General features: G+C 41.8%; 1 protein-coding gene across 8 annotated transcripts in view; it reads left to right on the top strand.

The window, feature by feature from the left end:
- LOC122789279 (dynamin binding protein) overlaps positions 1-10,152 on the top strand; it is a 1,317,438-nt gene extending 1,307,286 nt beyond the window's left edge. For all 8 annotated transcript variants that reach the window (XM_044056581.1, XM_044056587.1, XM_044056586.1 and 5 more), the window contains one exon: positions 9,241-10,152. In XM_044056581.1, coding sequence (XP_043912516.1) covers positions 9,241-9,426 — 186 coding nt within the window. In that variant the 3' untranslated portion in view covers positions 9,427-10,152. The remainder of the gene's footprint in view (positions 1-9,240) is intronic.
- Positions 10,153-13,725: the final 3,573 nt, after the last annotated feature.

Consider the following 13,725-nt stretch of genomic DNA (forward strand, 5'->3'; position numbering starts at 1 on the left):
CATTGTACCCTATGATGGATCTAATGAGTGATGAGTAGAGGGGCACTATAACATCTTTATTTCTAGATGCGAACCCTTTAGTAATTACATGGGTCACATAGAAGGATTTCCTAACTACTTTGGCAATATGATTGCCAAAGGAGAGATTACTATCTACCTGGGCCCCAGATCTCTTATTACCTCTTCTTTATTAAGGGGGGTGACTATGCATTTTTTGGCATTTAGCTTAAGGCCATGACTTTCACACCAGGTTGTCTCAGTAAGGCCCTTTTGGATGTCTGTGTCAGCCAGAGAGTCAATTATGGCTCCCAGTTTGCAGTCATCGGCGAACTTGGTTAGCCATAGTCCTCCTGTGTTTGCATGTACTTCTGAGAAGTATATACCAAACAGTAGGGGTCCCAAGACCAAACCTTGCGTGACTAGAGTCGGACCTGGAGCCTGCTATTCTTACCGTGTGAGTTCTGTCTGTAAGCCAGTTGGCTACCCATCTCATGACGTAGGGGTTTATGTTCAGGCTGGTGAGTTTTTCTGTAATACCCAAGTGGGGAATGGTGTCAAAAGCCTTGGCGAGGTCAAGGTAGGCTGTGTGAACCACCTTTCCCTTGTCTATGGCCTCGGTGACTGTCTCGAAGAAGTCAACCAGGTGTAGTAGGCATGATCTGCCCTTAACAAAGCCGAACTGGGTCAGGTCAAGTGTTTGGAGGTTCCCAATGTCTTTGTTAATGAGTTCCATGATGATGTGCTCCATAGCCTTGCAGACCAGGCTAGTCAGGCTTATGGGGCAATAGTTACAATGGTCAGTTGTGGCCCCTCCTCTGTGGAGAGGAATAACCATTGCTGTGTGCCATTCTGTGGGCACGTCGCCTGTGGAGAGGCTGAGGTTGAACAGCGTGTTTAGGTGGGGGGGTTAGTTCATGCAAGACACAGCCTGGGACACCATCTGGTCCCACTGACGCTGTGTTTTTGGCTTTTGAAAGGGCTGTTTTCACCCATGCTTCTGTGATTTTTGGGACACTAAACTTTTCTGGTATTGTTGTTGGCCCTTTTGGAGGTGAGAGGGGGGTGAAGTTTGCACTGAATCTATCTGCCAAGATGTTGGCAATATCAGTAGGTTCAGTATATTTTGTGCTATTTTGCACTAGTTCAGTGCATATCTGCGAGTTGCCACTTAGATTCTTCACATAGCTAAAGAAGGCTTTGTGGTTATCTTTTGAATCCTTGGCTATTTTTCTTTTGAAGTTAGCCTTGGATGATTTCATGAGGGACCTTAGTTTCTTACTGATACTGATCAGGGATGTCTTTCCTTCTTGGGGTTTACTTTTTCCTGAACTAGTTTCCCCCTTCTGTTGTATAGCCTGTTTATTGCAGAGGTCCACCAAACTGGTTTCCTTCTCTTAGAGGAGTGAGTCTTGGTTTTATTAGGGATGGCACGATCCACGCATCCTTGTAGGTGCTCATAGAGTGCATTTGTAAAGGTTTCTGCATCTTGGGCAGCGTTGCCCTTTAGCGTGGGGGCTGTGAAACTTAACCACCTCTGTCTTGAGTAAGGTGAAGTTTGCTTTAGAAAAGATTTTTACTGTGGTTTCATTAGTTGGGGGTGGTGGTGGGGTGTGGACATCCAGAGTGATAAGTTTATGGTCTGATCTAACCAGTGACGGGTTGACCTCTGGTGTGGAATCGAAAATAAATATACTTCAAGGTTGGTCAAACAGGACAATGCACTTGATCTGCTCCATGTTCAAATCACCATAGGTAAAATCCAGTACCATTTCCTTACAAGCTATAGGTCCCCCTTCTATAACCCAGGAAACCCATACCATGAATTTTAACTTATTACAAACACTAACCATGCAAATCCAGTACCATATTCATGGATGACTTTAATTACCCCACTATTAACTGGGAATCCTGTACTACACCAAACGTACATGCACAGAGATTCCTTGATTTTGTAAACACAAAACTCCCTTGACCAGATAGTCAATACACCAACCAGGGATGCAGCCGTACTAGATCTGGTCATCACCAGTATGGAAGACTGATGCACACCCTCTACTGTAATGCCTTCCCTGGTAAGGTCAGACCACAAAATGGTCTCCTTTGAAGTAAAAGTAAAACCTGGACCCCCCAGCTGAACTTGGTATATTCAGGAACTACTCTAAGGCTAACCTCATGCTATTAAGTGAGAACCTGGCAAAATTTCAAGTCCCATAAACCCTGAGAACACTGCTGCCTATGTAGGACTGTTCACAGAAACCATGTACAAGCATGTTAATAGCTGCTTAGAGGCAGCTGTACCCAACAGGAAGAAGTACAGAGATAACCCAAAAAACAAGCCACCCTGGTGGAATCACAAAATCAGTAGGCTGTAAAACAGGAGGAAGAAAATCATGGCAAAAATTTGGAGATGCAGCACCCAGCAGGATAAAAGCACTCTCATCAAACTAAACAAACAACTCAGAGGACAATTGATGTCTACCAAAACCAAATTTTAGGTAAATTTGTCGTTCCAGGCCAAGGACAGCCACAAACCATTCTTTATGTCCACAGCCTCAAAGGCAATGCACAGTTATGTGCAGAGCTCATTGTAAATGGAGCCACCTGTACTGAGCCAGAAGATATAGCAAACCTCCTGGCTGATAAATTCAGCTCCAACTTTACTCCTCTTTCCCCCCCTCAACTTTCCCTCAGGAAATATCAAATATAACTCCCCATACTATCACTAGGGAATAGGTCCTTAATGCTCTAAGACCAAGAATACTGCATCAGTGGGCCCAGACAGTATCCCAGGATGCCTTCTAAATAGCATGAAACATGACCAATCAGGGCCTCTGGAATTACTGTTTAACTGTAGCCTTTAATCAGACTTTGTGCCTTAATGAATGGAGAAAGGCAACCGTCATCCCTGTGCACAAAGGTTGGCCATCTACAGACCCTGGAAACTGCAGACCTTTAAGTCTCACTAGTCTTGTATGTAAAACCATGGAAAGAATTATCATGGAGATGATCAACAGAGATATAGTAAACCTCCAGACACTGGACCTAACTGAGTTTGGTTTCATCAAGGGCAGATCATGCCTCCTCTACCTGGTGGACTTCTTTGAGAAGGTCACCAAAGCAATGGATGAGGGCAAAATTGTTCACACTGCCTGTCTTGACCTGGCCAAGGCATTTAACACAATATCCCACTCTGGCATTGTTGACAAACTCAAGAGGTTAGGTACAAACCTGTATGTCACCCAGTGGATAGCCAACTGTCTGACGGACAGGACCCAGGAAGTTAGAAATGGGGAATCCACCTCTACAAAGAGGCCAGTCACAAGTGGAGTCCATCAGGGATCAGTCCTTGGACTGCTCCTTTTTGGCATTTACTTCTCAGAAGTCAGAGCCAATGTCAGTGGTCTATGGCTGACCAAATTTGCAGAAGATTGCAAATTAAGAGCTATCACTGAATCTCACAATGACACAAATGTTCTCCAGGAAGAGCTGACACAGACAAACAACTGGTTTCAGAGCCATGGACTAAAACTAAATGCCAAAAAATGCATAATAATATCCTTTGGGAAGTCATCCATCCCTGGTAACTGTCATATTGACAACATACCCCTTAAAGTTCACTCAGTAGTCAGGGACTTAGGGACACACACAGATAGTAATCTAGCCTTTGACCATCACATGTCTACAGTGGTGAGGAAATCATTCTATGTTGCGCAACTTATAAACGAAGGTATGGCATCCAAGTCCAAGGAAGTAATTGTTCCACTGTATTCAGCATTCATCAGACCTGTCATTGAGTACAGTGCCCCCTTTGGTCTGTACCTAAGCAGGCATATCCAACAGTTGGAACGTCCACAGAAGTTCCTCACTAAAAGAATGCAGGGCGTAAGTAAAATGTCCTATGCAGACTGCCTCAAGGCTATATCCTTGTATTCTGTCTCCTACAGGCTTTTGAGGGGAGATCTATGCCTGGCATACAGGGCATTGTCAGACTCCAATCTGATGGACCTCCTGCATATCCACTAAACAAACAGCACCAGAATTACCTGTTGTAAAGACTTAAACCTTGCCTTTGATATAAATAAGACCTGCTGGAGAGATAGGTACGTATCCCAGGGACTTACCCCATCTATGGAACAGGCTCCTCATCCATGTGAAGCAGAGTTCCTCCTTAAGCCAATTCAAGTGCAGCTTGGACAATTAGATGGGAAACCAGAAACTCATCCCTGGTTTGGCACTTATGTCTCTAATGGACAAAGGTAACCTGTAAATGGTTCATCTCCCAGGCCCATGCTTACACTTATCAAGGGTATCAGAACTTGTCAGAGATTTGGGATGCATGGCTAGGCTTAAAAAGGCCCTTGTGGCTGTTAGCCTAGTAAACACCTGTGAACCTATAACATACCAGTGAATTCCCCAAGCTACAGCTTTTGTCTTGTCATGTTCTAGAGCTGACATCTGTTCCAGCCAGAGCCTTCCAGAAATGGGGTACCCAAGTCATCTGCTTGTTTCAAAACACTGAAAATGTGATCTTTCTTTTATGCTCATTTCAGGAGGGGGAAATGATAGATGGATTCCTTCTTCCTTTTGAGAGCATATTTCTTTCTCGCTTTCCATTGTTCTCTCTGATATGTATAATTTATCACAAAATGAATAGTAGAAAGGTCACCCCCCCCCCCCATTATCCAGTGGTGGCTGAAACATGTCTTGGTTTAGATTTCTGGTAGCATAGGAGACTGTCTCAAGAAAATACAAGTAAATCTCCCTTGGTTGCAGTGACACCAGATGCATCTTGGAGTGTAGCCTGTCATCTGGAGCCATTCTCTTACAGGTCCTTTCAGTTGGGGGGTGGATGATGATGATTTGTTGAAACTAGTGGAATGTTTTATACTCTTAAACTGTATGCTGTTGAGTTGATGAGGTTATCCTTCTGGGCAGAAAGGTAGTTTGTGCTGTGTTAGTTGGGTTGTCTGCAGGTAACTGTGACTTTTGTTGGGTAGCCCTATTGTTTGTGTCTGTTTCATTCCATGGTCAGATGTATTTCTCTAGCTTCTGTGCATATCATGATGTTCTAAGGGACAGAACTGTGGCCCATACTCTGGCTGGTTAAGAAGTTTCTTAAAGGGGTTCTTCATCTCTGCCTGCTTTTGAAGAATCCATTTCTTATTTAAGACTTGTACTTCGACTGACAGGTTTGCTTCTACTTACTTGAACTGGCTGGTTAACCAGTTCAGTAATTCACCTCCTGGAAGTTTGTTTCTTGATCACAATTACTTCTACTTGCAGGATCTTTGATCTTTAGGCTTTTATTTCTAGGCAACTGTACCTGCTCTTTCACAAGGATTGGGTGTCCCTGAGGACTAACACATTCTGTAGTGGGAATGGTCTTAGAGATGTCCTTAAACGGTCTGTAAATCAATTCTGTCATCTTTGTTTGCAAAGGCAGAATCCAGAAGAAGGACCTTTTATACCCAGAGTGTGTGCCATCAGCTTAGCTTTTACCTGAAGTGGGTGTAGTAAAGGATTTCTACTGCATGTATGGTCTGTCTGTGTTCATGCATGCAGCTGTGCAATTCAGTCTTGTTATCATCATGCTAGAGCATTCCTAGGTGAAAGGAAAAGGGATTTTTAAGGAACACTCAGTACATAACTGTCCAGAGGCTTCTTGTGAGCATAGAGGAATGACAAGAGTATAGAATGGTTGTTGTCTTTTGGCTTTTCCTGGTTAGGGGTCGCCACAGCGGAACTCTGGTCTGCTAATGATTGGCAGTAGATTTTGACAAATGCCAAGGTGCCAGCTCGACGTTCAACCTTCAATGAAAGCACGCCCATTTACGCATGTCTTTCGAACACCCACCCAACCGTGGGGAAGGACATGCAGACTCCACACAGAAGGCACTCCTCGCACTCCAGCCGAAAATCTAACGGGCGAACCTCTTGCTGTGAGGCAACAATGCTACCGCTGCACCACCGCGGAGTATAGAATGGTATAGGTCCTGAAACTAAGTAGCTCGTCTCTTCCTTTTATATATGATTGAAATAGTGCCTGGACAGAGCTTTCCTACTGCATTTGCATATGTGAGTGTAATTTGATCTGAAAATACACATTCCTCATTAAAGGAAAAGTGCTGCGAAGGGACATTGAAAACCTGAATGCCCAGACGCTCCTTGGTAGTCCAGCAGCTGTGACAACAGTATGGAATACTGAAGGTCCTGTTTTCAACTCCCACTTGAAGATCTGTATATATTGAGTGTGATGCAAGTGTGGAAGTGTTTGTTAGGTGAGAATCTGGAGGGTTTAAAGGAGTAGAAAGGAGTAGAAAGACTAAAGATGAGAGAGATGGTAAGAAACATGAGATATTGTGTTGTAAGGAGAAGAAAAGTTGTATGAAATGAGGAAGAACAATAGGAGTAAACTGCATCAGACTAAAATAGTGTCATCATCATCATCATCATTCTCTTTCGGCTTTTCCAATTAGGGGTCGCCACAGCGGATCATCTCTTTCTTTCCATATACCCATCATCCTCCTCTCAGCATGCCCAAACCAAAACAATCTCATCTATCCATCCTCACAGTCATGCCCGATGCAAGTGCATTTTTGTTTCGGTCCCAAGCCCCCGGATAAATGGGAGGGTTGCGTCCAGGAAGAGGCATCCGTAAAAACTTCTGCCATAAATTACTGATGCGGAGAACTTTTCATAATCAGACTAAAATAGTGTAAGAATTAAAAATAGCGCTATAGTGAAATCAGTCCTACAGGGAGGGAGCATCCCTTGAAGGCTTTCTAAATAATGCACCTCCAACCCAAGCTAGGAAAAGAAGATAGCAGGTATTAAAAGGTCAGGTGTACCAGTTTGTGGTTAACAGTATATGTAGCAGAATCTGTTAAATTCACTCAAGCAATGTGCCCAATTAATTGCATTAGATAGTGATGAAAATAAAAATATCCACCTAGAGAGGTTGTTTATTGAGGATTCCTTGCTTATGGGGTGGTTAACTTGTTTCTTAGAACAAACATGGACCAAGTAACATCTGTATACAGGGGAGTGGCCGAAAAAGGCATGAAGGAAGTGTTTTATAAATTGAAAAGAGCAGTTGCAGGGGCATAATCTGGCAGGATTCTGAATGATTTGCTCTAAAAGTGAGTGACCTATTCTGGTCTATTAAGTATGTGTATGACAAAACAGGCAAAATATTTTCAGCATATTTATTTATTCTGTTTTTCATGGAAAAATAAACCTTGTATGATTGTGTCAAGAGTTTAAAACAATGCAGCTTATTCAGTTGTCTGTAATCAGTTAAATATAAATGTAGAGGCATTGATCTGTAAGGAACACAGAATATGTGAATTAATACCCCTTGGAGTAAGATAGCTTATGTTGTAAAATGAGCAGATTATGAATGCTGTAGGTTAGTTTGTTAGCAAATAGTAATAAAATACAGTATATCAGGGAAATAAAGGGGTAGGGTGAAGTGAAGGGGTGTTGATCACAATTTAGAATACCTTCCTTTGAAAACCAGTACTTTTGACTCTGTGTAAGCAGATGATTTCAATAAAATTCAGCTAGTCTTGTTTTCCAGGGGTAAGGGAGGCAAAGCCCTCACAACCTGTTATACTGTAGGGGGAGGATGATGCCTGCCTCTGATACCTTTTATAGAGAATATCCTTCTTTCAGGAATACCTGGGAAAGGGAATAACCCTATGAATTCATGCAATTAGTCTCCAAGTACCTGCCCTATCAGGATGGATCTTCAAAAATATGACAGAGCTCCTTGATGTGATTCATTGTGAATGGCATAATCCTAGTTTAGACTGACATGGATCCGTCTGATGTGACCCACTGTGGGTGACATACTCCTGTTTTATACTGACATGGATCCCTCTGATGTGACCCACTGTGGGTAACATACTCCTGCTTTATGCAGACATGGATCCATCTGATGTGACCCACTGTGGGTGACATACTCCTGCTTTATACAGACATGGATCCATCTGATGTGACCCACTGTGGGTGACATACTCCTGCTTTATACAGACATGGATCCCTCTGATGTGACCCACTGTGGGTGACATACTCCTGCTTTATACAGACATGGATCCCTCTGATGTGACCCACTGTGGGTGACATACTCCTGCTTTATACAGACATAGATAGTGATGTGACCCATTGTGAGTGATGTACTCCTGCTTTATACAGACATGGATCCCTCTGATGTAACCCACTGTGAGTGACATACTCCTGCTTTATGTAGACATGGATCCCTCTGATGTGACCCACTGTGGATGACATACTCCTGCTTTATACAGACATGGATCCCTCTGATGTGACCCACTGTGGGTGACATATTCCTGTTTTATATTGACATGGAACCCTCTGGACATCTACAGGCCTAAAATGTCTAGTACCGTGGCATATGGGGATGGCCCTGACCATTCTTTAGTTTGAGTAGCAGTCCAGGCACTGGATGGGCTGATCAGAGAAGTAGCAGTCCAGGCACTGGATGGGCTGATCAGGGAAGTATGATATTGAGTTGCTGTGGTGGCTTGCCTCTGACAAAGTGAAGGTTCTGTTATGAACCTACCCCAATAGGACCACCTGAAGGAGGGACTAGGTAGATCAAGCCTAGTCAAAGAATGCATATGGTCTAAATAAATATCATGTGTATGTGGGAGACAGAACCCACAAGCAGTTGGTTGTAGCCAGGTATTGCAGAGAGCCTGCCTGTTGGTAATCAGGGGGGAGGTTAAGTATAAGAAGATTGTTGTTCCTGGCATCTTCAGAAGCCTGGACAAGGGAGGACCGAATGGGCCACTTGAGGGACATGAATAGATGGGTGCAGGAGGTTTGGGGTGAGGAAACAAAAGTAAAAAAAAAAAATACAGATTGCTGCTGTTTCTCAACAGTCTACTTTTAATGAATTGAAAGTACAAATGTCCATCTACTTAGACTTGTATTTTCCATTGTTTTTATTTGTTCCCACTAAACTTTTTTTTTATAGTATGATTTAGTTGTCCATCTACCATGCGTGTGTGCCTTCTCTGGGAGGTGAAGTATAATGGCTACATGCGTGTTCGCCTTTTCTGAGAGGTGAAGTATAATGGTTGAGTGTGCCTTTTCTGGGAGGTGAAGTATAATGGTTGAGTGTATGTTTGCGTGCGTGCCTTTTTTGGTAGGTGAAGTGTAATGGTTGAGTAACCACATGAGCTAACATCTGCTTTGTCATTTCTCTTCCCCATTTAGGTGTACTATGCAATATACTCCTTCAAAGCCCGTTGCAGCAATGAGTTAAGTGTATCAGCCAACCAACGCTTGAAGATTCTAGAGTTCCACGATATAAGGGGTAACAAAGAGTGGTGGCTGGCTGAGTCTGAAGGGAAGCAGGGCTACGTCCCGTCTAACTACATTCGTAAAACTGAATATACCTGAAGAGAATTTCAGAATTCCATGTAGGGTTCTCAGTCAATAAATGACATCACAGTGGAACAAGAGACTTGTGCTAAACAACCCACGATAATGCTGAGTAAGGGTGTATTTCTGATACTTCCTGAAAAAGACTGCACTGTTAACTGACAGAAATGGGAGGCATGTTTCCTTTTGTCTTCCTTATGAACACTAAGCTCATAGAGTTAATGCATAACTTTGTTTTATTTTTTCACTTTATGCTGGTTAGCAAATATATATGAGGCTGAACAAAAAAAACTCCAGTGATAGAGGAACTGCTCCTTTTTATAACTGCTCACACCTCACTGTACTTCACCTGTGGTCAAAGTGCAATACAACTGAGTTTTTCCCAGAGACTTCACAGGGAAGGGGACAACTATTACTGAATATTTAACCGAGAACAAAGTAATTTTTAGTTGGTCATTATCCCTGGGAGACATGTACTTGTGTTTGAATGTATACTGATGTACGTGCTCCAGGCATCTCTACCTGTGCTTAACAGTGTAGAGATTGTCCGTCTGGTTGTAATGACTGCTACAGAACAGATTCTGAATTGTGTTTGAAATGAAGCAGTTTATGAGCAGAGAATACAGCAAAAATATTAGTGTTTCAGATACGGATACATTTGGTATTTCAGTTTTGCACAATTTGTGATATGTAGTAGTTTGAATTTTCTAATGAAAAAAATTAAACATTTCCAGCCCACTGAAATTCTGTGCTATCTGTTAAAGATGGGTCATTAATTTGCAGCTGATCACACTCCAGCCCATTCTTCTGAGATCTGCTGGGAGTTTGGAATGCTCTTGTCATTTTTAAACAAGGCAATGTGGTTACTGAAAAAATTTGGTAGTGTGTATTATAAGTACTTGTAACTAGATCACAAGTACAGAACATAAGGCATCTGTAAGCATATAATGTCTGCGAGTAGTAACAATGCATATTAGTAGAGAACAGAATTGTGCATCGAATCCAAGGATTTTTTTTACACATGCTTTGTTGATGAGACAGTATCATGCCCTTAATATACAGTTTCAAGAAGGGACAGTATATTGGACAAGAGAAACAGACCATCAGTTGTGTCTTTTAACTGGAAGTCTTACGATTCTAAAGTAGAAGTCCAGGTACCAGTCTTACCGAATGATGACAGCACACACTGTATTAAACCTTATATGAAAAGAAAAAAATGTTCTGAGGGCAGTGAATCCTTCAGCCAGTGTAGTAACCGGTAGTAAAGGCTGTGGGGGGCACTAAGCCCTTTTTCAGCTACAGTAAGACTATATGGTAGACTTCTTATAGGGGACATGAGCTACAAAGGTGTGTTTATGAAGAAATGACTGTGTGCTGATCGGTTCAACTAATTGCTAAAACAAAGTGTGAAATAGTTTCTTTAGCTAAAGAGATTTTGAAGTTCATCCTCTAAAGGATGTCTATGAAGAGATTGTAAATAAGGTGCACGTTTTCCAGTGATGTTTTAAGAGATTAAGCAGGGGCATATAAATGAAAGGATGGTACAGCAGTTTTTCTTTAAAGCAACATGGACATATTCCTGAAGCTCCAACACTGGTTGTTCCTGCCATTTTAGGTCTTGTCCTTGTATTCACATTCACTTGCTACAGTTCAATTTCAAGACATACAAGTGTTTGCAAGAGATTGTACTCAGGCTCCATTTATCTTTTGTATTTATAGCTCTGCTAGTTGTTAAGCAGTTGTTGGAGAGGAAGGATGTTTCTACTGTAACCTAACCAGTTATGCCAGCTCCATTGGCACACAGGGATAAATCCTGGACTACAGCCTAAATAATCTGAGTTCATTTAGTGGCTCAAGTCTCTGTTGGAGCTGGGATGCAGAGAATGCGTGTGCTTGTCCTGGAGGTTGGGGTGGAGTGGGAATGTCCAGTACCATAATGCTTTGGAGAAGGAGTACAGAGAGAGGGAGGGAGAAGCCATAGAGCAGGCATTTAGCTGCTAAGCTATGTATCCAGTAGTATTCATTGCGGATGTTTGGGCATGTAGGTGCATGTACTCACACAGGGAGGCCCCACAGTAATGCTATTCACAAATTCTCTACCTGGGGGATGGAATTAGGACTTGCCATATATGGTCTGAGTGCTCATATCTCAGTGAGGGCAAAATCATTCCCATGGTTAATTAGATGATGGCCATTCAGATGGCTTTTGTTCCCTGCTAGGGAAACCCAGTATTGGGAATGTCCAGTACCATAATGCTTTGGAGAAGGAGTACAGAGAGAGGGAGGAGCCATAGAGCAGGCATTTAGCTGCTAAGCTATGTATCTAGTAGTGTTCATTGTGGATGTTTGGGCATGTAGGTGCATGTACTCACACAAGGAGGCCCCATAGTAATGCTAGTCACAAATTCTCTACCTGGGGAATGTAATTAGGACTTGCCATATATGGTCTGAGTGCTCATATCTCAGTGAGGGCAAAATCATTCCCATGGTTAATTAGATGATGGCCATTCAGATGGCTTTTGTTCCCTGCTAGGGAAAAACCCAGTATTGGAGAAGAGGAACAAACACATTCAACCCTGATTGTGTGAGGATTAATGGTTGGCAAGGACAGAAGCTACATTAGTCTCTCTTAGTAACATCATCATGAGACTCTGTAAAAAAAAAAAAAAAAAAAAAAAACTGGTCAACAAAATAATGTAATAACAATATGGCTTCATGTTGTTTAAAGTGGACATATGTTTGAGTTTGCTTTTACTTGTTTAACTCTTACGATCCTGGAAGAAATTGGTCTTCATCTCTGATCATATGTAGGGTGATAATTGGCTGTATTTCAATCTTTACTGTCATTTTCCATGATAGACACGATCCAGAATAGCGCAATGAGGGAAAACATTTGCTTGATGTAAAAAAAAAAAAAAACCACATTAAAAGCTTTACTTGTACGAAATGTGATTTCATTTACCCATGTGATTTATATTCATCCAGAACCCATCATTCTGTCCACATTAAGCAAGCTGTGCTGATGTCATTTACAAGAATTCATGGTTACAATAAAAAAGGGACAGATTTCTGAGGAGCTGATCACTATAGAAATCTGGATACTGTGTTCATGACACTCTTCTACTTTCATGTGCAGCTTATGGTACACTGACAGTCTATTCTGCAAATAAACACATTAATAGAGAGTCTGATGTAGTGCTCTAGCATCATCATAGTGGTGATCACACAGAAATGCACATGACGTAGGGCATAGGCCAAATATTCAGCTCAGCAAGTGAAATACTTTGGCCTGTTTTTTCAGATGATGATTCTTTTTTTTTAATGGTTAAACACTGCCACAGCTGATATACATGCTTTTTGTCTTCATTTCTTCCCTGCCATCCTCGTATGATTGAAAAAATATGTTGTGTTAATCTGTGAAAGTACTTCTATAGCTGCCCTACCAACAGCGATAATTCATGGAACAAGTACGTCTGTATACCACCATGTAAGTGTTATGTGATCAACATCTTGTGCACACATTTCTGGGTGGTACACACTACAATGTTTTGATTTATGTTTGCATCCATTAATTAAGGAGTGCCTGAATTAGTATTTGTGAGAACATAGTTCATTGTCGGTGAACCTGACAGTTCATTTTTTTCTTTTTGTCAATTAAGTCTGTTGAGTAATGATTAGTGATATGAAATGGGGGGATGTCCAGCTGTGTGCAGTTTATAGCTGGATAAAGCCAGCTGTTTTTTAGGTTTCAGTTCAGAGACAATTTCTACAGAACCAGAGTATTTTTATACTTTTGGATTACATTTCATCAGTGTGTGGGATAGGTTCACAGTTGCAAATGTTGAAATGTCAACTATTAGCATCGATAAGTCTTGAAACAGTGTGCATCCTGTGTCCTACTCTGACACCAGGTGAAGTCACCGTTTCCTATGATTCACAGTAAATGATTGGTATTTTCACATTTTGTCTCTTTACAGAATACTAAAGGTAAAAAAAAAAAAAAGATGAGAGAAGAAGTGTTGTACTGTTAATAGCATTACTGCTATCGTGTTATTAAACACTGGGGTCTTTGTACTCGAGTAATTTTTTTTTTCATATAATGACTAAATAATAAGAGCATGGCAAAAAAGTATTTTTAAAGTCACATTCCTGACCGGCTGCATACCCAGGTTGTGATCATGACATTGAACTGGAAGGACATGGATTCTAGGGCTTTACTAGGGTTGCCACCTTTCATTGTGGCTAAAACTGGACCAAATCCACACCCCTCACATCATCTGTAACCCCACCCATTTCTGCCCCTCTCCTGCCCATTTC

The sequence above is a fragment of the Protopterus annectens genome, chromosome 14.part0 (genome assembly GCF_019279795.1).
Source record: "Protopterus annectens isolate FY-2018-M chromosome 14.part0, PAN1.0, whole genome shotgun sequence".
NCBI classification, from domain to species: Eukaryota; Metazoa; Chordata; order Ceratodontiformes; family Protopteridae; genus Protopterus; species Protopterus annectens.